We start from the raw sequence: 24376 nt of genomic DNA, 5'->3' as shown, positions 1-24376 counted from the left end.
GGGAGATCTCCCAAAGTTACAAGTGATCTCCAAATCACAGAGTATTTCCCCTGAGGAGCATTGCTGCTTTGCATGGTGAGCTTTCCGAATGCTTCCTCATTTTCTCATGCAAGTGTCCGGGCGAGGCCTTTAGGAGGTGGGAGAGACGGCGGGCGACGGCTCTGCGACATCCCGGAGTCAACGCTGTGAAGAGAGACGAGACAAGCATGAGAAGGCGAATACGAGTGGAGCAGGCAGGGATGATTCATTAAACGACGCGCCCGGACTTGTGCCGATTCAACAGGGGATTATCGGGGCCGAAGGTGGACGGAGGGCTCCAGACGGGACCTAATCAAGTAGCGGAGCGTGATCCGGCTCAAAGGGGCTTGGAGAGGGGACTCCCGCCTAGAGGGAGGGCGCGGCTGAGAGTGCGAAGGCCGAGGGAAGGAGTCGGAGGCGAGTTTGCAGCCGATTGTAGTGGAAGCCGGAGATGGGCAACGCCCGGGACCGGTAGCAAGGGCTGAAGGCTGAAGGGGGCGTGGGCTTTATAGAGGGGGAGTTGACTACACAGGGGGATAGAAGGGCGGTGAGGAGGAAGCACGGGGGTGGAGAGGACGGGAGGGAAAGGTGTGGCAGTTGTATGGTGTAGGCAAAGACGGTGATCAAACAACCTACTTACCTGAATACTGAGACCAGTGCTGGAAGAAAGTGGGCGGAAACCTGCAAAAGAAGAGAAGAAAGAGGTGTACCCTCCGGGCGGAAGGAAGGGCACTGTACAGCAAGGTAGTGCACACAGAAAAAATGAAACTAACTTCTTATTTAAGAAGCATTTTGTTTTATTAGGGATTCCATAAGCACTGTAAACATGTGGCACCTGGGGGTGTGGCAGAGAGGCGTGGCCATCTGGCATGATTTTCAGGGTTAGTCAAAGCCTGAAGAATAAGATCTGACACCAGGGCCAAAAGATTGGAAAAGGCTGGTTTAAAGGGCTACACAGTTTTTTTTTTAAAAAAGCAAATAAGCAGGTCTTTGAAATATTGGCATAGTGTTGTTTGATGTTTAACTTTGCACAACAAAGTTAACTGAACAAACTGGTTGGCTCTGATAAAGTATCAGGTGTGTGTGTGTACTTATGTTTCTGGCCAGGGGGAAACGGGGCAAAGATTCGGCTCAGCTAAGGTCTAAGGTCCACGCAAAGGGAAGGAGGGAAGATCGGACGAGACAGAGAGACAGCCTGGAGTCTGAGGTGAGTGGGAAATCTGTCCCAGAGAGTAACCTTAAGAATCTGCTCTGGGATATAACATGGCAAATGCAACTTCCACTCCCACCAAAACCCCTGTTTCTTATTATCCAGAATGTAAAATTCCCATCTAACATGAGTTTCAACTTGAAAATCCGTTTCATTTTTTGAAATGGACAGATCCAGTTACTGTAGGAGCTCAGTTTGACAATCAACTGAGGTAGGATCTTGCTGTTTTTCAGCTTCTGTAGGATATTCCAGGAAATGCCCGATCCAAAGCAATTGTACGCAAGCCAGTATGTGCTTTACTTTGAAGAGAAACAGCTGTGCTTATGAGACTGATTTGTCCTTTTTTTAATTTACTTTTATTTATTTATTTATTTATCACTACACTTTTAATTTGTGTACTTCATTCTACACTGCCTTTTCCCCTAAATTGGGACCCACCCCCCAAAAATGGCCTGTGTCAGCTTCTCCTTCTTTATTTCATCCTCACAACAACCCTGTGAGGTAAGTTATGCTGGGAGTGTGTGTTTGTGTCAACATCATCCAGGACACGGTGGGTATTTCATTCAAGATTCTAGGCTGATTTTCTAACTGTTGAGAGCCCCAAATGTTCAGATTATTGTGGAGAAAAGACACATATGGCTTGGCTGTGTCTTCCCTCCAGCAGTGAGGCCAACCACAGCAGAATTGTAAGTGAGAAGGGGTTTTTCTGTGGTCGCCCTGTCATCCAACCATTAGGCATATGGGGAAAGCTTTCCCCCCCTCAAAAGGAATGCACGCCCACACCCACAGACCCTGCATTGCTCTTGGAAATGCATCCGATCAGTTGCTGTTAGAAACTTCCTAAACAGTAGGATTGAAGGAAGGGGGTGGGGAGGTGACTTTTGAGCCTAGAGAAGCAATTGGCCCTGAGTGGGGGAGGTTCCACCAATAGGAGGATTCGGAACCTTCAGCATGTTGTCAGAACCACACAACGCATTTTAATATATTCAATTTCTTAGAACAATGTTGAAAAGCTATGATCAGCCAGTGTGTCATTTCCTGGTTTCCAGCTTAAAGAGGAAGCCCTAACCTTTCTCAGCAGAATCTCCAGGAGCCTAAATTTCTCTCAGTAGAGATTTGCCTCTTGGTTTTTTTCTCCCTCCTCTGCTATCTCCAATCCTCCCCCCCCCCCCCCTTGTTCAAGAAAAGAAAGAAAGAGGCTCCGGCTGCACTTGGCTCCCCCTCCCCTTCTGAGCTTCCCTAACCAAGTGCAGAGCACTTTTCTGTTTCAATGGGGGGGGGGGAGAAGAACTGAGTTCAAATCGATCTGGATTCAGCAGGATCCACAATGGAATAAACAAAGTAGGTGCAGAATAAGCCCTGGTAGAGAAAAGCGGCATATAAGAACTAACTCTTCCTCTTCTTCTTGATTTCTGTTGTTTTGGGAGAGGAGAAAGAGTTACCTTTGTCGACTCTCTCTACTTCATGCACAGTTTTATGAGCCTCTATCCTGCCCTCCCTTTGTTGCCTCTTTTCTAAAATGAAAAGCCCCACACTCTGCCCTCTTTCTTTATCTCTCTCTCTCTGTGTGTGCAGATTTCCAATGGCTTCGGCAACAAATTTTACCTATAAGGGAATCCCTTTCCCCAGGGCCTATTACACAGAGGAAGATATCAGCTACGTGGATAACGAATTTCAAATGCTCGATGACGATGTCATTGCTGTCACTTACCCCAGGTCAGGTAGGAGAAAACATGAATGAAAATAGACCAGAAATGGAAATTGCATGAACAAACAACTGTCTATCAAGCGAGGGAGTGGAAGTGATGCTGCGGGGAGGCGGGGTGCTTACGAGGGTAGGGAAAGTGATGGCCCGTGTTTTCGCTTCCTGATGGCCCTGCTGCAAATTGCAGCTCGTTGAGTCCTGCTGCAAAAAGGGGAATGCTGATTTCGCCACATTTCCTTGGGGTATCTGAAGGCCAGAATCACACCAGCTCTGGAACCAGGCCAACGTCATCAGGAAACGGGAATTAGCCCTGTGGCCAAGCAAGCAATGAGCTGCGAGAAATCCCACGTGCAGAAAAGGTCTCTGACTGTGAATTTTTACGTGATATTATTATTTAAAATTATTACCCACCTCTATTGCACAGCATCTCACGGCAGGTTACAATAAACGATTTTAAAAATCCCATTTACATATAAACCCAAAAGCCCACTCTGGCAATGAAACAATCTATAAAAATCCCAAGTTCTTTCCCATCCACTCCCCTCCTTCCCCAGCATCTCAGAGGGGCATAACATTAGGAGATGCTGATTCTCATAATACAGGTGGTGTGCAGTGTGAAAGGAAGGATCCAAAGACCTGGTGGGAAAAGGCCCTGGCACTGGTCAAAGCCAGGTGAATTTCCTGTGAGTCAGGAACCACCAACAAGTTTGTACCCACAGAGCGTAAAGCCCTGCAGGGATCATAAGGCGGCTGGTGGTCCTTCAGATATGTGAGTCCCAGACCACAAAGGGCCTTAAATGTCAGAACCAAAATCTTGAACTTGATCCGGGCTGCAACTGGCAACCAATGCAGCTGCCTCAGCACAGGCTGGATGGGAGCCCTCCAAGGTGTTCCAATGAGGACCCTAGCAGCCGCATTTTGCACTTTCTGCAATTTCTGGGTCAAGGACAAGGGAACGTCCACGTAGAGCAAGTTACAGAAATCCAATCTGGAGATGATCATCCATGGATCACCATGGCCAGGTGTTCTGAGGACAGGTAGGGCGCTAGTAGCATGGATCACTATGGCCAGGTGTTCTGAGGACAGGTAGGGCGCTAGTAGCATGGATCACCATGGCCAGGTGTTCTGAGGACAGGTAGGGCATTAGTAGCATGGATCGCTATGGCCAGGTGTTCTGAGGACAGGTAGGGTGCTAGTAGCATGGATCACCATGGCCAGGTGTTCTGAGGACAGGTAGGGCATTAGTAGCATGGATCACTATGGCCAGGTGTTCTGAGGACAGGTAGGGCGCTAGTAGCATGGATCACCATGGCCAGGTGTTCTGAGGACAGGTAGGGCATTAGTAGCATGAATCACTATGGCCAGGTGTTCTGAGGACAGGTAGGGCGCTAGTAGCCTCTCTGGGCGAAGATGGTAAAACATCGAGTGTGCTGCTTGATCTAGCCACTATCGTTCTCCATGTAGTTTAAAACCTTTGCTGCGCGTCCTATCTTCTGCTGTCAACAGGAACCTCTCCCAGCATGTTGAGATCTCGTTGAACTCTATCTCCATCTTCTGGCATGTTCGCTACCCCTCCCAATTTGTCCCTCCACCCCCTCATCCAGATCATTGATAAAAATGTTGAAAAGAACCGGGCCCAGGACTGAACCCTGTGGGACCCCACTGCTCACCTCCCTCCACTCTGATGAAGTACCACTGACAACCAGTCTTTGGGTGCACATTTCTCGCAAGTTCCCTATTTATTACTTATTTTATTTCTTATACTTCTAAACCAGCCTCCCCTGAGGCTCAGGGCAGTTTACCCAAAACGTAGGTATAATACAGCACAATTCATAACATCAGAAACATCAGAAACAACAATAACCGTGGATTCCATCACTGAAGACAGCAAGAACTGCAACATTTGCCAGTGTTAACTTTCTAACCATGATCCTGTAGGTAGGTTGGTTTTGGTTGAGATCATGGGGAGGGGTTTCTTGGGACCCCAGCAGATGCTATTGAATCTTTCTATCCACCTAACAATCCAAAAACCCAGTCTACAGTCCTCCAGTCAGTCACTTTCATCAACAAGGAGTCTTTCTGCCCAAACTGTTTGGTGCTAGGAGGGGCTGTGGGCAAAGGGACTCCTCAGTCTTAGCAAATACCCAGTGATGACCCAACCATTATTCTATCAATAAAGAGATTTTCCAAGCAAAGTCTGCTTATTGGGAGTAATTGGAGTTCCTCATGCAAACCATGCTTCATTTCCTAGTTCTGATGAGATCTGGCTAGCAGGAGATAAGTAGTTAAATAAATAAATATTCACCACCACTTAGTTCACAATTTTGTAAGATTGTGTAATTCAGTGATTTTGCAGAAGTAGGAAACAATTGCAAGGTGGTACAAGAGAGGGAGGGTGGTGTTGATTGTGGAACAAAGAAAGCCAAAGAACACACACACCCCTTCCTTGCTCCTAGGTACCCACTGGATGTTGGAGACGCTGGCCTTAATCCGACGAGATGGGGACCCCACATGGGTACTTACTACACCACTAATGGAGCGGTCACCCTGGATTGAGTCTAGTCCTGGCCTGAAAATTGCCTTGAAATATCCTCCCCCCAGGCTCCTGGCTACCCACATGCCCTCCCAGCTGTTCCCCAAGTCATTTCTTCAGTCCAAGGCCAAGGTAAGAAAACAGCCATTTGTACTCAAATACAGGATTCAGGTCAACATCAAGAAAACAAAGATCATGGCATCCGGCCCTCTCAATTCCTGGCAAATAGAAGGGGAAGAAATGGAGATAGTGACAGATTTTATTTTCCTGGGCTCCAAGATCACTGCAGATGGGGACTGCAGCAAAGAAATTAAAAGACGCTTGCTCCTGGGGAGGAAAGCTATGGCAAATCTAAAAAGCATCCTAAAAAGCAGAGACATCACCCTGCCAACAAAAGTGCGTTTAGTCAAGGCTATGGTCTTCCCAGTTGCAATGTATGGCTGCGAAAGTTGGACCATAAGGAAGGCCGAGCGTCAAAGAATTGAGGCTTTTGAACTCTGGTGCTGGAGAAGACTCTTGCGAGTCCCTTGGACTGCAAGGCGAACAAACCAGTCAGTCCTAGAGGAGATCAGCCCTGACTGCTCTTTAGAAGGCCAGATCCTGAAGATGAAACTCAAATATTTTGGCCACCTCATGAGAAGGAAGGACTCCCTGGAGAAGAGCCTAATGCTGGGAGAGATCGAGGGCAAAAGAAGAAGGGGACGACAGAGAATGAGGTGGATGGATGGAGTCACTGAAGCAGTAGGTGCAAACTTAAATGGACTCCGGGGAATGGTAGAGGACAGGAAGGCCTGGAGGATCATTGTCCATGGGGTCGCGATGGGTCGGACACGACTTCGCACATAACAACAACAACAACAGGATTCAGGAGGTGTGAAGCAGACAGATTTGGGAAAGCCCATTGAAATAACAGACATCAGAAATTAGATTCGCCAGGCTCCCCACCCCGGGAAGCCTCAGTGCTGCTGAGAAAAGCCACGGTGGCCATTCTCAGGGTGAACAGAAGCCCTGGCTCAAGTCCCAGCCAGGGCTCCTGTTGGCCCCAAGAAGGGCCGGCATGGCCAGGGGCCAGCCCAACCAGGGAGCACCCAGTTTTGCTGGCCATGTCCTGACTGCCCTGAGAAGAGTGTCCAGTCGGAAATGGACTCTGGACATGCTCCGCCCACCATGGCTCTGTGCAAATATATATAAGAGCCACTAAGTGTTAAGGATTTGGATGAGGGATTACAGGGGTCACTTATTTAATTTGCAGATGATACTAAACTGGGAGGGGTAGCAAACACAACAGAATATAGAATCAGAATACATTATGATCTTGATAGGCTCAATAACTGGTCTAAACTGAAAATGAAATTCAATAGGGACAAATGTAAAGTTTTGCATTTAGGTAGGAATAGTCATATATACTAATATAAGAATTGGGGAGACTTGTCTTGGCAGTGGTATGTACAAAAAGGGTCTAGAAGTCTTAGTAGACCATACATTGAACATGTCACCAGTGTGACTTGGTGGCTAAAAAGGCAAGTGGGATTTTGGGTTGTATCAAACGTAGTATTGTGTCCAGATCACAGGAGATGATACTACTGCTTTACTCTGCTCTGGTTGGGCTTCACTTTGAGTACTGTGTTCACTTTTGGGCACTACAATTGAAGAGGGATGTAGACAAACTAGAGCGTTTCCAGAGGAGGGCAACAAAGATGGTGAGGGGTTTGGAGACCAAGACGTATGAAGAATGGTTGGGGGAGCTTGGTCTGTTTAGCATAGAGAGGAGACAACGGAGAGGAGATTTGATAACCAATTTCAAAGGCTGCCATATAGAGGATGGAGCAGAGTTGTTCTCTCTTGCTTTGGAGGGACGGACCAGAACCAATGGGACAACTTGAGGGCTCACCTTGGTCAAAACCACAGGAACCCCTTTCTTCTTTATATGGAGCTCAGACCACATTAATTCAAACAGTCATTTACTAAGGTTGGAGAGCAGCAGAGCAGACCCTGATGTCTCAGAGCATGTTGGATGTAGACTCCTGGTCACCAGAGTGTTTAGGACACATTTTGTTGCCTTTGGCACAGACACCACCGATTGAAGCCAAGCAGGAGGCGGAGCCTCACTGGGACACATCCCGATAGCCAGTTACTCTCCTCCTCCCCACATCTTGGAGTGTTACCTATCTTGGTGCTACCAATCAGTTCAGGGAAGGAGATTTAAAGTGGGGAAAATGGTGCCAGGGAAGCGTACCAACACCAGAACACTTTGTGTCTCCATGAGATTGCACCTTCTTCCGTGATGCTGGCTCTAGCTCTGCTGAATAGGCAAAACTGCTGCAGGTTCTTTTCAAGATTTGAGTGACAGGACAATCAACCAGGCACACAGGTGTTGAGGAGTCAACATTTGTTCAAATATGTTTTATTAAAGCACAGGGCATGATCAAGTAAACATTTATTGACAATTATTTACTTCATTTGGATCACCCATTCTCAAATGGATGCGAAATCTGGACCCTGAAGAAGGAAGACAGGAGGAGAATAGGTGCTTTCAAATCACGGTATTGGAGACGAATGCTGCAAATACCATGGGCAGCCAAAGGGAAAAGCAGCATATATGACCAACTATGTCATTAGAAGGGAAGATATTACAGCTAAAGCTCGCTTACTTTGGACACATCATGAGATCTAACTTGTCTGGAGGCACATTATGTCATTCTTTAAAAAACCAGCAGTAAATGTTGTGATTACTATTCACAGGCAATGAACTTCAACAGAGTGGCAGTGGCTCAGTTAGTAAGGTGCTTGTCTTACAACCTTAACTTTATGAGTTTGAGTCCGGCTGTGGATCTCGAGATTTTTGTTCCCCAAGCAGGAATATGAATTAATTTTCTTTTACTTTTGAAAAAGTTTTTTAAAAATCAAAAGTATAAGATGGTGCATTTTTTAAACATGTGCTTTTCAAAAGTAAAAACTCCTGCATGAGGGAAACATGTTGAGTTTCATGGGACAGGGACAGAAATTTCAAGAGGTTGGCCAGAGTCTTCCATAGAAGGTTAGAAGATTTATATGGCCATATTTAGGGGAAAATATGAGTAGACAGCTGGGCTGGGCAAACAGGAGAAAAACCCAGTCATGTATTTCAATAATGTTTCTTTAGGTATACCAGAGCAACTAGCTGTTACATTATGGTGCTTGGCCCGGGGGGGGGCATCCATGCAACAGCCTTGCAGGGTAGATCGAGATAGAGTGTTCGTCTGTCTGGGGCAGTGGAAAAGAGTGAGATCGGCATGGTGGGACAAGAGGCAGAACTGAGAAACCCCAGAAGAAAGCCGATTTATCTACAATCATGAACAATGAATCTTCACGCCATTGGTCAGTTTCAGTTTAATTTATGTGAAAGAACCCTGGCATAATGTTATGGTTGGGGGTCACCACAACGTGAAGAACTGTATTAAAGGGTCGCGGCATTAGGAAGGTTGAGAACCACTGGCCGAAGCAAATGTTACCTAAGCACCATAATCAAACAGCTAGTTGCTCTGTGGAATATTTGCATGAGATCTGATATAGTGGGGGAAAGGAGATGTCTTCTTTAAATGCCCCTCCCTCCCCTGCCCCACAGGTGATCTATGTCCTCCGCAATCCCAAAGATGTGGCCGTCTCGCTCTACCAGCTTACCAAGACAATGAAAGCAGTAGACAACCATGGAACCCTGGAAGAGTTCTTGGAGGTATTCTTGAAGGGAAATGGTAAGGAACCGGGCAAACCAGCAGACTTTCTCCATGACATGTAAATGTCCTGACATGTCCTGACATGTTGTAACAGGGCATACCTTCCACACAAGCACAGTATGCTAACTGAGATTCTCCAGTAGGACAGAAAGAGATGTCACATCACTGGCGTGACGATGAGGTGACAGTCAAGGATTTGAGCAAAATTATAATGGGGTTTTGCCCAAATCTTAAGAGTGTCACCTTGACCTTATACTGGAGATGTGATGTCACTTCTGGCATTCACCAGAAGTAATGTTGTACTCCCATTGTGGTGCCGTTTCCTCCTGTTCACATGTCTCCTCCCATTAGTTGCCAGCCATCAGTTGCAAATGCTCATGAAGAAGACTTGGTTTTTATACCCCACTTTTTACTTCCTACAGGAGTCGCAAAAGTGGCTTACAATCGCCTTGCCTTCCTCTCCCCACAACAGACACCCTGTGAGGGAGGTGAGGCTGAGAGAGCCCTGATATTGCTGAAGAAGAAGAAGAGTTGGTTCTTATATGCTGCTTTTCTCTACCCGAAGGAGCCTCAAAGTGGCTTATTTTGCCTTCCCTTTCCTGTCTCCACAACAGACACCCTGTGAGGGAGGTGAGGCTGAGAGAGCCACGATATTACTGCCCAGTTGGGACAGCTCTATCAGGGCTGTGAGGAGCCCAAGGTCACCCAGCTGGCTACATGTGGAGGAGGAGCAGGGAATCAAACCCTGCTTGTCAGATTAGAAGCCGACCCTGCTAACCACTACACTGCGCTGGGTTTTTACTTGCATTCTCCTCACCAGAATCCTGTAAGCAAGACCCATGGATTCTCTGTGGAGTGCTTCAGGCTCTGGCAGAGCTTGTCAAGGGGAAGGGCAACATGGAAGCTGAGGCCATGCTTTGTTCAGTATTCCAACCTCCAGGTGAGGCCTGGAGATCTTCTGGAGTTAGATTTCCAGACTATAGAAATCAGTTCCCCTGGAGAAAAGGACTGCTTTGGAGGGGGACCCCTGTGACATTATATCCTGTTGAGGTCCTTCTTCTTCAGGCTACACCATCAAATCTCCTGGAATTTCCCAACATGAAGTTGGCATTTCCTTCAGGGAAACTGATCACAGTAGTTGTAAATCTGGCAGAACCCCAGACCACATCTTGCGGTTGGCAGTGCTACTTTACCAGGTTTCTAGAGTTTCCACCTCTAAGCTGTAAAGTTCCATGGAGTTGTTGGGATGGGGGGGGGGGGCAGGATGTGGAGATGGCATGGTTTTGGAGTAGAAGGGAACTTCAGTAGGTCATAATGTTGAAAAATCCACCCTCCAAATCAGTCATTTCCTTTGTGGAAACTAATCTTTGTTCTCTGGGGATCAGATACAAGTCCAGGAGAAATCATGGCCTTGGTAAACCTAACTCAGCTGTTGCTGAAAGATAACCCCTACAGGAGTCCATGTGAGGGAATAAATACACCATGAGTTAATCTGCTTTAGTTTGGTCCTGGGTGTAAACTGCACGAAGCTTTTATTCCAATTCCAGGTCGATTCAGTCCCTGCCGTCTACACAGAATGAGATTTCTGTTTTGATTTTGGCGATTTAAATTTTCCTTCTGCAACAAGCAGATATCTTAGATTGCTTTTAACCCTCAATATTTTAAGAATCGGATTGAGAAAGCAGGCTGTTTTGAATCTGGGCTCTGCTCCGTGGTAGAGATTCCCTGATTGGCCAAAGCTGCCCATGTGACAAACTTGCCTTAAAGGAGAAGCCCCTAATTTCTCTCAACTTCTGGTGGTCTTGGATTTTTTTCTCCCTCCTCTGCCTTCTTCATTCCTCTCCCCCCCCCCTCCAAGAAAAGAAAGAGGCTCCCGCTCTGCTTGGCTCCTCTCCTCCCCCCCCCCTTCAAGAAAAGCAAGAAAGAGGCTGTGCTTGGGTTCCCCCACCACCACTTCTGAACTACCCTAACACTTTTCTGTTTCAATGGGTGGAGGGAGAGTAATCTGAATTCAACAGGATTGACAATGGAATAAACAAAGTAAGTGCAGAATCAGCCCTAGATTCCTCCAAGAGGAAACTAATAAAACATGCATGGAATGAGTACAAGGAGGCCTGAGGGTGATCGTGTCAGACACTGAGGACAGATAGAGGAGACTGATGGTTCCCTTCTGACCACCATATTCCTTCATAACTGGTCCTTCCTCCATTTGCCTCTGCTTTGCTCCCTCAGTGGCCTATGGTTCCTGGTTTGACCATGTGAAGGGGTGGATGAAGCTGAAAGACAGACCCAACTTCTTTTTCATCACGTATGAAGAGCTGAAGCAGGTAAGGTTTCTCCCTTGGTGAAACTCACATGTCTTTAGTTCCCTTTGCTTTGGCTCCTGAAGATTTGAAGGTTGGGCCTAAGGAGGGGAAGGTTTGGGGAGGAGGGGAACCTCAGTTAGGGTTAATTCCATAGTGCCCACCCCCAAAGCAGCCATTTTCTCCAGGTCTCACCTGGGGGCTGAAACCATGAAGAAAAAGAACCGAATACATTTCTGCAAAATAAAATTCAAATTCTTTAAGCCATCTTGTCTATTTTATTGTAGTAGTAGATTCAGTTGCCAACTCAAATGCCAAAATGAGGTTCTGGACAATATACACTCATTTTCAATTGTCTTCCTCAGTGGTGCATCTATATAAGCATAATATAGATATGCCACCGAAGAAGATAATTGAAAATGAATTTATATTGTCTGCAGCCTCGTTTTGGCGTTTTGGCAATTGAATGTACCACAACAAAATAGCCAAGAGACTTTAAAGAATTTTATTATACAGCCCTTGTTGATTCTTTTTCTTTGTGGTTTCAATGCAATTGGATCAATAGGAATTCTTCTTGGACTTCTAACCTGGGGTTTGGCGTGCTTAATATGAAGTGCTCTTTTGCCCTAGAGAAGAATTGTTTTCAAGATCACAATGACTCCCCCCCCCCCAATCCCTAAGCATGTGCAAAATATCTTCTGTTGGAAAAGAACTTCTTCATGGACTCTAGCTGGGAGTCTGGCATTCCGTTCCTATATCAGGAATCTTCCTAGGAGTGGCTGACTGACAGGAAGGTCTTGGGTGAAATGTTCTCCAGAGCTGGCGAGGCCAGGGCTGAAGTTCTGCCTTTCCCATCAGTGGTGGGTTCCCATTCTGAATGCAACCCTGCTGCACAGAGAAGAAGAAGCTGGAGTTCTCATCCTCCAGGGAGGACCCAAAGTTCTCCAGGAAACACAGCTGATCTGCTGACCACAGAAATCAGTTCCCCTGAATGGCAGTTGTGGAGGGTGGATTCCATGGAATAAAATCCTCCAACCCTCCCCAAACTTCCAATGAGAATGGGCAAGCCCTAACCTTGGCATAATCCCCACCCCCCAAATTCTCCCAACTTTGAACAGTCCAGGGGAGGATAACATTTGCTCTATTTCAAAACACTCTATGGAGCTCACCAGATGGATCGCAGTGACCTCCATCCATGCTCTCTCCATGTTTCTTGCCCACATGGATCCCACAGCCATGGTCCCTCTCACGTATTTTAATCCCCCTTTCCTCTGTGGAGTTCAAGAGCTCTTGTCCTCCCTTTTATTCTCCCAACAGCTTCCTCTGAGGCAGGTGAGGCTGAGAGTGAGTGAACAAGGGGGTCAAAGGCCATCCAGTGACTCTCATTGACTGAGTGGCCATTTGAATTCCTTTCCTCTTCACAACATGGGTTCTCTACTTGGGTTGTCTCCAGGACTTACGAGGCTGTGTGGAAAGGATCTGCCGCTTTCTTGGGAAGGAGCTGACTGGGCAGCAAATCGACTCTGTGGTGGAAAACGCCTCCTTCCAGAAGATGAAGGACAACAAGATGACCAACGGCACTCAGCTTCCAGACTTTTTTAAAGATAAAAAGGAAGTTCACATGTTGAGGAAAGGTAAGAGACTGGACCAGGTAGGACGTGTATCTCATACTCAGGAATGGGTCCAGCACTTAGAATCATAGTGTTGGAAGGGGACTTATAGCCCATCTAGTCCAGCCCCTTGCTTACCAAGATAAGAATCGCATGACTGCGATAGACCAGGTTTAGAGAAAGCTAAGATTGATATTTTTTTCTCCTATAAATATGCACTATTGCCGGAGTTAGAAGAGGGCAGGGAAAGGTTCCTGTTGGTGGCAGAGGATGGGACCCGCAGTAATGGGTTTAAACTACATGTTGAATGATACCAGTTAGATATTGGGGGGGGGGTTCACAGAGTACTTCAGCAGTGGGATGGGCTGCCTAAGGAGGTGGGGAGCTCCCCCTTACTGAAGGTCTTCAAGCAGCATCTAGACAGATCCTTATCCTGGATGCTTGAGGCTGATCCTGCATTGAGCAGGACGAGATGGCATGGATGGCCCCTTCCCAGTCTAGGATTCTATGAGTCCAGTTCAGCAGTGGGATGGGCTGCCTAAGGAGGTGAGGATCTCCCCCTCTCTGGGAGTTTTCAAGCAGCAGCTAGACAGATACTTATCCTGGATCCTTTAGGCTGATCCTTCATTGAGCAGGGGGTTGGACTCGATGGTCTGTATGGCCCCTTCCATGATTCTATGATGTATATATCCATTAAAAAATATTCATTCAACTGCTTAGGTAGATTTGGTGGAATAATACTTAACATATACTTAACATGTAATGGAAACTTTAAAAGTTTTATGTTCATATGTGGTGGTCCATGTATCTTTATCCAAAAATTGTTTATTATGTAACCACCACATATGAAAGAATGAACCAATTGTTTCTTGGCACCTCCAACATTTCTCATCTGTCTGTTTAGACATCCTACTGATACATTTTTGGGGTAACATACCATCTGTAAAACATTTTATACCAATTTTCCCCAACTGATTGGCATTTTGTCAGTGTAACATTTTTGCACCAACATAACTCCCACTCTACTAACAGGAAATCCTGGGCAAAATTCTGTATTTTTGTATATTCTTACAGAAGATATAGCATTTCACTGAATGGGCATCTGATACCTGGAGGGAAACTCATTTTTACGTACTGTGCTGGTACAAAAGTGCCCACGTGTCAGAACCAGTTTGGTTCTGTCAGTGACACTGTTGTGGTTCCAATGTGTATCTTTCCACCCACCTACCCCTCACCTTATTCTGCGTAAGATTACCACTGTTGGTCTTTGAAGAGTACCCGACTGATGCCTTGCCTTGCCTTCCTTTGGAGAACTGCTTTGGTGTTGTAAATCTTGTTGGGATTCATTGATGTGTTGGAGTGTAAGAGCTTTGAAATCTCCAGTTCTCGCCTGGAGATTCCTGAGTCTGGATATGGTCACAAACTATTTGGAATATCTGTTCTTTTTCATCAACATACCTATGCTGTTTGGTTTATTGCTATTAGATATGTATATGAACTCTAGAAAATGTATTGCTTCCTCCTTTCCTTTCCCCATTTGCACCCTTCCCCTACCCCCCAATCCATCTTTCCTGCCTTTGGACATGTCCTTGGGCTCCCCTGTTATCTGTCAGCTGCCTGACTTGTTTTCCTTTTGAAACTTCCCACGTTATTTGGGTTCTCACGGGTGGGGATGGGAGTAGAAAGGGTTGCATGCTGTGTTCAATTCCCTGAACCCCAGTTCTGACAAAGTATATATCGAATTCACTTTCTTGCTTTAGAATAAACCTATCTTTTGCACCAAGTCAAAGACTGTGTCTTCTGGGCCCCCGAAGCAACCTGACACCAAGAAGAAAATAGCCATGAAACTCCACCACCACCTCACACAAAAATTTCTGTTACTACTAGTCTCTGTTGTGTCTTTTCAGGGATCTGTGAGGACTGGAAGAATCACATTACATCGAAGGAGGCAGAAAAGTTTGACTGTGTTTATCGGGAGAAGATGCAGGATGTGAACATGACCTTTCCATGGGATTGAAGAAAGTCCAATTGCTCCTCCCCACAGAGAGAATCTCGTCCTGCAGAGCAACATGGCTACCTGTCTTAAATTTATTTTTATTCTTTAAATTCATGTATACCTCCACCTTTCCTTCCAGTGGGGACCAAAAGCAGCTTCTGTTGTTCTCTCCTCCTTTTGTCTTCCCAGAAATCCTGTGTGATAATATAGGCTGAGAATGATTGGCCCAAGGCCACCCAGCAGGTTTCCAAGGCACCCCGGGAGATTTGAACCTGCACATCCCAGATTCTAGCCAGAAACTCTTAACGAATACACCACTCCGGTTCTGTAGTTCTTGCATGGAGCTGGTAGCTTCCCTCTTTTTTTCTCAACAGTTTGGGGGGGGGGGTTTGCAGGTGAACTTATCTGTTCTGCTCACCCAGTACCCCTCAGTTCTCCATGGCGTGCTTTGCTTGATCAGCCAATCCCATCAGCACTTCCCAAAATGAGAACAGACTGACCACATGCACACAAGTAAAGGTGGAACCTTGCTTCGACTGCATTCCAGAGGGAGTCAAATTCTGTTCTCTGTGTGCCAAAGGGCCTCCAACCACCATTGAAGAAATGGATATGTTAGCCAAAAAAAGAGGAAGTGGGCAGTGATGACTCTTGTACTTGGCTAGAGACACTGGAAGCTGTCTGGGAGGAGTTTGGGGCTGGGAGACAATGGATTTCCAGCTCTGGGCTAGGGAATTCCTTGTGGTTTGGTGGTGGAGCCTGGGGAAGGTTAGATTTGAGGAATGGCATAATGCTCTAGAATCACAGGAGCACAAGAAGCTGCCTTATGCTGAATCAGACACCAGGTCCATTGAAGTAGCATTGCCTGCTCAGCCTGGCAGCAGACCTCCAGGGTCTCAGGCTGAGGCTTTGAACCTGGGACCACTTGCATTCCAAGCAGATGCTCCACCATGGACATGTGAGGGCTGTGACTTCTGTCACCCATTGTCAAGGTTGATTCAGCTGATCTAGCTGGCTAAGCGGGTGTCCACACCTCCCTCACCTCTCCATGTGCATCTCTCCCAAAACTGCATGCTCGGTGGAAGAGGGTGACCATCCCAGATAGAAGGAGCAAGCCATTCTTTTGTCAAGAGTATACAATAGCTCTACCATGGAGCCATGGTCCCTCCAAAGAAGCCACTTTCTCCAGGAGGACATGTAGCTGTAGTCTGGAGACCAGCTGTGATTCTGGGAGGTCTTCAGGCCCTCCTAGCCTACGACTGACCACTCAGCTGAAACTGATCATGGACACTGAGTCAGTTAAATCTGACTGTGGAATGTGTCAATCATAAAGTTTCCAATTCTGGTTAGATTTCTGGACATTCGGGGACGAAGCCTGGGGAGGGAGCTCAGTACAGGAGTGAGGTCACGAAGTCCTCCCTCCAAACCTTCCATTCCCTCCAGTGAAACTGGTCTCTGTATTCTGGAGATTAGTTGTCACTCAAGACCCCACATGGAGATTGGCAACCTTAGACTTCACCATGAAATTTTCTGCACCCCTTTGGTCATCTGGTAGCTTCAGCTGGCATCCTGAATTCACACTGATGAGCTAACAGGAGACAATGGGGAGACAGCATGGTATAATGGTTAGCATTTCCAAATAAGATCTGGGAGCTCCAGGTTTGAATCTCTGCTCAACCATGAAAGCTTGCTGGATCACCTTGGTCCACTCCTACCTCCCCCAGTTGAGTCTACCTGACAGGGTTGTTGTGAGGATAAAAAGGAAGAGTGGAGAAGGTCAGCTGGTCTGGGTCTCCATTGAGGAGAAAGGGGCTATCTCAACAACATAAATAAGCAGCAGTAAATGTTTTATGTACTTTTACTTGATGGTGACTTGTTGGAGAATTGCACTTTAATAATCAGAATTGCACTTTAATAAAACATAATATTTTAACAGTTATTGACACCTGTGTGCATGATTGGTTGTCCTGTCACTCAAAACCTGGAAAGAACCTGCAGCAGTTTTGCCTATTCAGCAGAGCTAGAGAAGATGATACCATCTAATGGAGACATAAAGCATTCTAGTGTTACTCCTGGCACCATTTCCTTCCTATAAATCTCCCTCCCTGAAATGGTTGATAACACCAAGATAGGAAACACGCCAGAGTGTATTATGCAGCACAGAAAACTCACAGGAAGACTGTCAAAAATGACATCTTATTTTTTAATTCTTAACATGGCATCATTTTCAAGGTGCAAAACCCATCATATTATTTTCGTTTTCACATTGCAAACACTGACCATGCTAAGGGGTGTAAATTCCCATCCTCCCCCTTCTGTAGGATCACAGCCCCCATTGCTATGTTGCTAGAATCTACTTGCAAGGTAAAAGGCTTTCCCAGGTCTACGTGCTGGACCACCGGCTCCAAGTTGAAGAGTTCATCAAAACCTTGCTAGTACTTCTCTGTCCACAGCAGTGGGTTACTTGGCTTTGCCACCTTGGCCTCCCCCCCCTCCCAGTTTTCAACAAGTTTGTGAGGGGGAGCACCACCCTAGCAAAATTCGGGATGAAAGTTCTGGAGAAGTTGGCAAACTCCAAGCAACTTTGCAACTGTTTTGGGGCGTATGGCTCTTCCCAGCCCAAGATGTCTTTGACTTTATTGGGGTCCATGCTCAGCCCTTGTGGTGAAATGCGGTAGCCCAGAAAATCTATACTTTCCTTATGAAACTCACACTTGGAGTTTGGCGTATACATAATTCTCCCTCAGTCTTCTCAAGACTTTCTGCACCAACGCCACGTGCTCATCCATTGACTCATAGTCAAATGTCATCTATTTAAACCAGAACCCCTTTGTAGAGTAGATTGTGCAGTACTTCATTAATTAAATTCATGAACACCCCGAGAGTGCTGGACAACCCGAACGGCATCACGATATACTCAAATTATCCCAAAGGGGGGTTAAAAGTAGTCAAATGTTCATACCCCTTTGACATATACAATCAGAGTCCTTGGCCTCAGGGAAGAAAACCTGGCCTCAGCCAGGGCCTGGGCCAGGCCCGAAAAGGTCCAAACCCGGCAGAACACTTTGCCTAGTAACATTAGAGCCCTCCGATATCTTAAGTAATTCTAGAGAACCTGTAAGACAAAGTTGTTCTGCAAGGCTTATGGTTGAAAACATGAAATGACACCAAGGAAACTGCTGGCTTCCTTACCTGAAAACCAAAAGCGAGAACCACTCTGAATGGAATCTACCCAGCATTGACCAACTCTCTCCCCCTAGAAATGTTTAATTAATGCTTATTGTCTAGAACAGACCACTATAGAGTTGCAAAACAGTCCCACGTGCCACAGGGACACTTTAAATCTGGATTGTGCTCCTTTTGCTGCAGTTTTACTGAAGGTTCTGAGAGCTATCTTTCTACCTGCAATGTTACCTTAAAACATAAGGAGTTTTTCCAATTGTGCCAGTTCTTGTGTTCTATATTTAATTTTATTTATGTTGTTCCTTGATTTACGTTGGCAAGAACACTTGTGTCATAAGAACATGCCTGAGTGAACATAAATCTCACCTTGAGTTCCATCTGCTCCTATTGTGGAACATTGCCTTATTAAAAATCATAAATGGGAAAAATTGCAATTCTATGTTTTAAGAAGTTGGAAAAAGAGGCTGGATGTTATTTTTTTACTGCAACAGAAGGGAACCCATGCTATTTTAAAAGTTGGGAGTATGGAACCTAGAGGGTTGGATAACCTGTTGGATTTCCACTAGGGTTGTGCGCAGCGACATCGAAATCGGCTGTTCCATGCCAACGCAGCCAGCGCCTCCCCCCCCCGACCCAGTAGCATGGCACTGGCTGTGTCAGCCTGGAATGGCCGATTCGGATGCCACCATGCACAACCCTAATTTCCACTGTTTTTTTGTAATTGCTGACTCATTACTGCCTTTCTGCACCCCACAGCTGTTGCTAATTACACATAATACTTAAACATTCTATTCTCTATAGCTCCAGAGTTCCTGAAATTCATCTGCAGAGCGATTGTTCATTAGGCTTCTAAGCTTTGCCATTCTGGCCAACTCTCCCAATTTCTCAAGCTAATCCACGACTTTGGATGTGACCGGGTGTTTCCACATCCTAGCCACAACCAGTCGTGCTGCTGTCGTTGCAAGGAATAAGAAATCACCAGCTTTTTAAGGAACACTAACTGGTAACACACTCAGTAACATAAATTTGGAACAAAATGGAAATCTAGCTTTCAACATTCCTTCTAAAATATCATGAAATTTTGCCAGAATTTTTGCATTTTTTTACATGTCCAACACATATGATAAAAGGAACCAACCTTTTCCCTACATTTCCAGCATTTTATATCAAAGTTTCCAAAAATTTTACTCCAAACAGCTTAGGAGTCACGTACCATCTGTAAAACATACCCATTTTCTCTTCACAGCTGACATTTCGAGTTTCAGTTTTGTTCCATAATAGTTCCCGCTCCTCTAAAGGAATAGTACGATTCAAGGTCATCATCCATTTCACCATACAATGTTTAACTTCCTCAGTGTCATACTTTAATAAGAGTTTGTACAATTGACCCTGTAAATGCAGCTTTGTCTGAAATAATATCTTTTCAAAGTCAGTTAGAACTGACCCAGATTGCAATTGGAACTCAGACTTAAACCTGGAGATAACTTGATATTCCAACCAATTCATATCAATACTCCCTTTGATGAAGATTAAATGGGATTTTTTCCCCCTGTAGCTGTCAGGATCTCCTTATACCTAAAGCAGCCCAGCCTGATTTTTTGTCCTTTATCAAAGTACGTCTCAATAGACGATTTCAAAAGTGATGTAGACTAGTGATCCCCAACCTGTGGGCTGCGGACCACATGTGGTCCTTCGACTAATTGGAGGTGAGCCCCGAAGGACGCCTTCTCCCCCCCCGGCCCTTTACTTCATCCCCCCAGCCCTTTACAACACACTTCATTGTTGTGGCGTGTCTGTATCTTATTTTGAAGGGATGTTTAAACATTACCATAGCGATCAGAGAGTTTTAGGGCAGTGGTTGAGAGTAGAGGAGTAAACTACCCCCCCCCCCAACGGGCCTCAGTAAAAGGCATTGAGTGGTCCCCGGTGAGTGGCCCCCGGCATTGAGTGGTCCCCGGTGATGAAAAGGTTGGGGACCACTGATGTAGACGATGTAAATCTCTGTATTTTTCCCAAATGAAAGATAATGGTTTCTTTCAATCTGAGGATTTTACCATCTACTATTCAGGAGAAATGGTGTGGCTTTCATTGCAGGCAGTGGAAAGTTTTTTGACAATCAATGATTGTATCCTGACAATTCGAATGAACGCCAAGCCCATTAATATCGCCGCTGTCCAAGTATACGCTCTGACAAGCACGGGCAAAGTGTTTTTCCTGCATTGGCCATGGAAGCTGGCTCTCAGCTCAGCCTATCTCGCAGGGCTGTTGTGAAGATAAAATGGAGGAGAGGAGATCCACAGAAGTTGCTTTTGGTCCCCATTGGAAGGTAAAGTGGGGGCATGTGCCAATTAAAGAAATATATAATTTTAAGGTGGGTCGAGCAATTGGGCTTCCTTCAATCCCATGTGAAGGCCATACTCATATCCTGCATCTTCTCCCGATAAACATGGTTAAAATGTTCTTCTTGCTTCGGCGTCAGGTGATTCTTCCAGTCCTCACAGATACCTAAAACAACACAACAGGGATCAGCAATAGGTGGAATTTTTGCATGCGGTGGTAGCGGCAATGGAGTTTCTTAGCCCTCTGCCTCATGGGCATTTTTGCATCCACACAGTACATGAAACTGTCAAGTCCCTGTCAAGATTCCAATAAGCAGACTCATTGTGGGAAAAGAATGTCCTTATTGTAGAAAGCAAACGAACAGAGGGCCAGCGGGATGGGGCCTGCAGTGGCCTGGTACATTCTGCCTGTCTTGGGGATTGAACCTGGGACCTTCTATGTGCAAAACTGATGCGCTGCCACTGAGTCACAGCCATAAAGGCTTTCGTCGCTTACCTTTCTTCAACATCTGCCCTTTCTTTTTATCCATAAAGGAGTCTGGAAGCAGAGAGCCATTGGTCATCTTGTTGTCCTTCATCTTCTGGAAGGAGGCGTTTTCCACCACAGAATCAATTTGCTGCCCAGTCAGTTTCTTCCCAAGGAAGTGGCAGATCCTTTCCACGCAGCCTCGCAGGTCCTGGAGACAACCCAAGCAGAGAACCCATGTTGTGAAGAGGAAAGGAATTCAAATGGCCACTCAGGGGGACTCATTATGTGATAAAAATATGTCTGTGACAGATGTGTTATGTAATTCCTTGTAATGGTGAATAGTGGGTGTCTTTGCTGGGTTTTTTTGTCATTCATATTTAGATGTTGTGTATAATTGTATAATTGAATAATTTGTATAATTGTATAATTTTTTCTATAAAAAGATAATTATTTAATGAAGTGATATGGTGTTTAATAATAATTTATGCTGCTTGTATGTTATACATTATATATTCTTGGTTGGCCTTTTTGTACATGGGGCTTTTTTACTGTATGGGTGGGAAATGACTGTGGACCTAGCTTCCATGGAACACAATAGACAAAAAGCTCCCTCCCACGAAAAGCCCACCTTTTGCCTCTGCCCTCCGCCTTTAAGTTCTGAGATATGCAGCTTTCCTTCCCCTCCACGGTCTCCCACCCCCTCTCTTTCTCTCTCTCTCTCTTTCACACACACACACAATGCCTCCTTCCCCCCACTTTCCCCTTTTCTTTCTTTCTTTCTTTCTTTCTTTCTTTCTTTCTTTCTTTCTTTCTTTCTTTCTTTCTTTCTTTCTTTCTTTCTTTCTTTCTTTCTTTCTTTCTTTCTTTCTTTCTTTCTTTCTTTCTTTCTTTCTTTCTTTCTTTCTTTCTTTCTTCCTTCCTTCCTTCCTTCCTTCCTTCCTTCCTTCCTTCCTTCCTTCCTTCCTTCAAACTCCCGGCCCACACATGGAGGTTAGCAACCCAGCTGCCTAAAATCCCATTTCCCCACCCCCACTATAGTGTTCCCACATAGTGTGAGAATCACAGACACCCTGTGAGGTGGGTGAGGCTGAGAGAGCCCTGATATCACTGAAGAAGAAGAGTTGGTTCTTACATGCCGCTTTTCTCTACTACTTCAGTGGATCATTATACTGAGTCCCTAAAGGAATCAGATCTGTCCCGTTCAAGAACAAAAAAAGGGGGTTTTCAAGCTGAAACTCATGCTAGATGGGAGTTTTACGTTCTGACAGACAAGAGGGGGATTGGAGGAAGAGAAGTAGGTTATAGCCCAAGAAAATTCTGAAGGCTACTCTCCAAAACAGAGACATCTTGTCTCCCTTCATTCAGCCTTGCTCCTCTGCACAGGGTAGTCAAACTGCGGCCCTCCAGATGTCCGTGGACTACAATTCCCAGAAGCCCCTGCCAGTGAATGCCTTTATTCGCTGGCAGGGGCTCCTGGGAATTGTAGTCCATGGACATCTGGAGGGCCGCAGTTTGACTACCCCTCCTTCCCCACAACTGACTGCTGAGCAATGCTGCCTTCTGCCATTGTGGTAAACAATACGGGGGAGTCTCCTGAGCCTCTGAATGAGAGAAGTTCTAACCCAGCCTTATGATTGCCCTCCCTTCCGCTGGAAAAGCCCTGTAAACAGCCAGGTTCAACAAGTCTTTTTTTTTTTTCTCCCTTGCCTGTTGCCAGATTTCTCTTATATTCTTTCTGCCCCTCCCCTGCTAAGCTTTTCTCATGATCTGGGTAAAGTATAAGGGATCAAGAGGATAGATTCCGACGGGGAGCTGTGTTGGTCTGAAGAAGCACAATAAAATCAGAGTCCAGGGGCACCTTTAAGACCAACAAAGGCTGATGAAGGGTGCTTGCACTCGAAAGCTCACGCCTTGAATAAATCTTTGTTGGTCTTAAAGGTGCTACTGGACTCCGATTTTATTGGATCAAGGGGGGGTCACCAAGACGCTTGGATCAGACAAGACAGAACCCATGGGCAGCCCCAGACATCCCAGTCATAGAATCATAGAATCACAGAGTTGGAAGGGACCTCCTGGGTCATCTAGTCCAACCCCCTGCACTATGCAGGACATAAGCGAATCGGCCGTGCAACCCCAAAATCTCGCAAGGGGCCGATTCGCTTATGTCCTGCATAGTGCACAGAGGGAACTGTCCACAAACACGTGTTGACATCCTAATCCACGTGTACTCGGAAGCCAGACCAGACCCACCCTCCCCCCTCCTCCCAAGGGCAAGGCATCGGGCAGGAAAGCGGAGCCCCCGAGTTTCCCCTTACAAAACCATACCGTCGGGTGACGTTTAGCCCAGCAAGAGTTAAAGAAGGAACGGCTGATAGGAAGGGGCGAAGCCTGCCTGCCCGAGACAGAAAGAGAAAGAGACTATTTGAAATCCCTGGGTCTAAATTGCAGCTGCAGCTGGAAGAGCCTCTCGTTTGGGCTTGGACCGGACGTGGGAGATCTCGCCTCCGGGTAAGCAGACACAAAGCAGCTGCTTCCCCAAAGCACCATCCCCAGCCCCGCAACCCCCTCGGCAAGGCGGTCTTCCCTTCCCATCTCACCCCCCAGCCCTGTCCCCCTCACCCTTCCGCGGATGCCAGGGTCTTGTCCGAGCCTCCCCTTGTCTGCCTTCCGAAGTAATCCGGGGGCTTTTTAAAAAAGGGGGCGAGAAGTTTCACTTAAAAATAGCTTGCATCGCGGCCTGTTCCAGCAGGGAGAAAGGGGGTGGGCTGCCTGGCTTGACGGACAGGCGGAGGAGAGTCACAAGAGTCACAAGCACAGCGCCTTCCTCTCTTCCGCCTTTTCAAGCAGGCATGCCGAGCCCCGAAGCACGAGAAGGCGGCAGAGGGAAGGGAAAGAGCCAGGAGGAGAGGAATGGCCGGAGGCTGTTTTTTCCAATGTGTAGAAATGCCCCTGGAATTGTTAAAGCACCTTTAAGACCAACAATGATTTATTCAAGGCGTGAGCTTTCGCGTGCCAGCACTCTTCAGGTTAGAACTGGAGATCTCCTGATATTGCAACTGATTTCCAGAAGACCATGATCAGTATCCCTGGATGAAGGGATGATTCAGGGGTAGTCAAACTGCAGCCCTCCAGATGTCCATGGAATACAATTCCCATGAGCCCCTGCCAGCAGGGGCTCATGGGAATTGTAGTCCATGGACATCTGGAGGGCCGCAGTTTGACTACCCCTGGAATATGCCCCGCCAGGGAGGGGAAGCGCACCATCTCCTTCGGCAGCCCATTCCACTGCTGAACTACTCA

The 24376-nt window shown here is 46.3% G+C and overlaps 2 protein-coding genes and 1 long non-coding RNA gene across 3 annotated transcripts in view; 2 read left to right on the top strand and 1 right to left on the bottom strand.

Annotated features, from left to right (window-relative positions):
* Nucleotides 1–567: 567 nt before the first annotated feature.
* LOC143837320 (sulfotransferase 2B1-like) lies at nt 568–17024 on the top strand. Its single transcript, XM_077336988.1, has 8 exons — nt 568–762; nt 1126–1225; nt 2804–2949; nt 5390–5598; nt 9071–9197; nt 11412–11506; nt 12936–13116; nt 15000–17024. Exons 3-8 carry the CDS (start codon nt 2811–2813, stop codon nt 15107–15109), a joined length of 861 nt encoding a protein of 286 aa, XP_077193103.1. The 5' UTR covers nt 568–762; nt 1126–1225; nt 2804–2810; the 3' UTR covers nt 15110–17024.
* A 23-nt stretch (nt 17025–17047) lies between these two features.
* LOC143837321 (uncharacterized) lies at nt 17048–23889 on the bottom strand. Its single transcript, XR_013230955.1, has 3 exons — nt 23696–23889; nt 21104–21284; nt 17048–20773 (listed from the first exon to the last, which is right to left on the bottom strand). It is a non-coding gene; the product is annotated as an uncharacterized LOC143837321 (long non-coding RNA).
* FNDC8 (fibronectin type III domain containing 8) overlaps nt 23424–24376 on the top strand; it is a 50616-nt gene continuing 49663 nt past the window's right edge. Inside the window, exon 1 of the mRNA XM_077336983.1 lies at nt 23424–23584. The gene's annotated coding sequence lies outside the window, so the exon portion shown is untranslated. The remainder of the gene's footprint in view (nt 23585–24376) is intronic.

This window comes from Paroedura picta, chromosome 5, assembly GCF_049243985.1.
Source record: "Paroedura picta isolate Pp20150507F chromosome 5, Ppicta_v3.0, whole genome shotgun sequence".
Taxonomy (NCBI): Eukaryota; Metazoa; Chordata; class Lepidosauria; order Squamata; family Gekkonidae; genus Paroedura; species Paroedura picta.
This window is presented reverse-complemented; position numbering and strand designations above follow the sequence as displayed.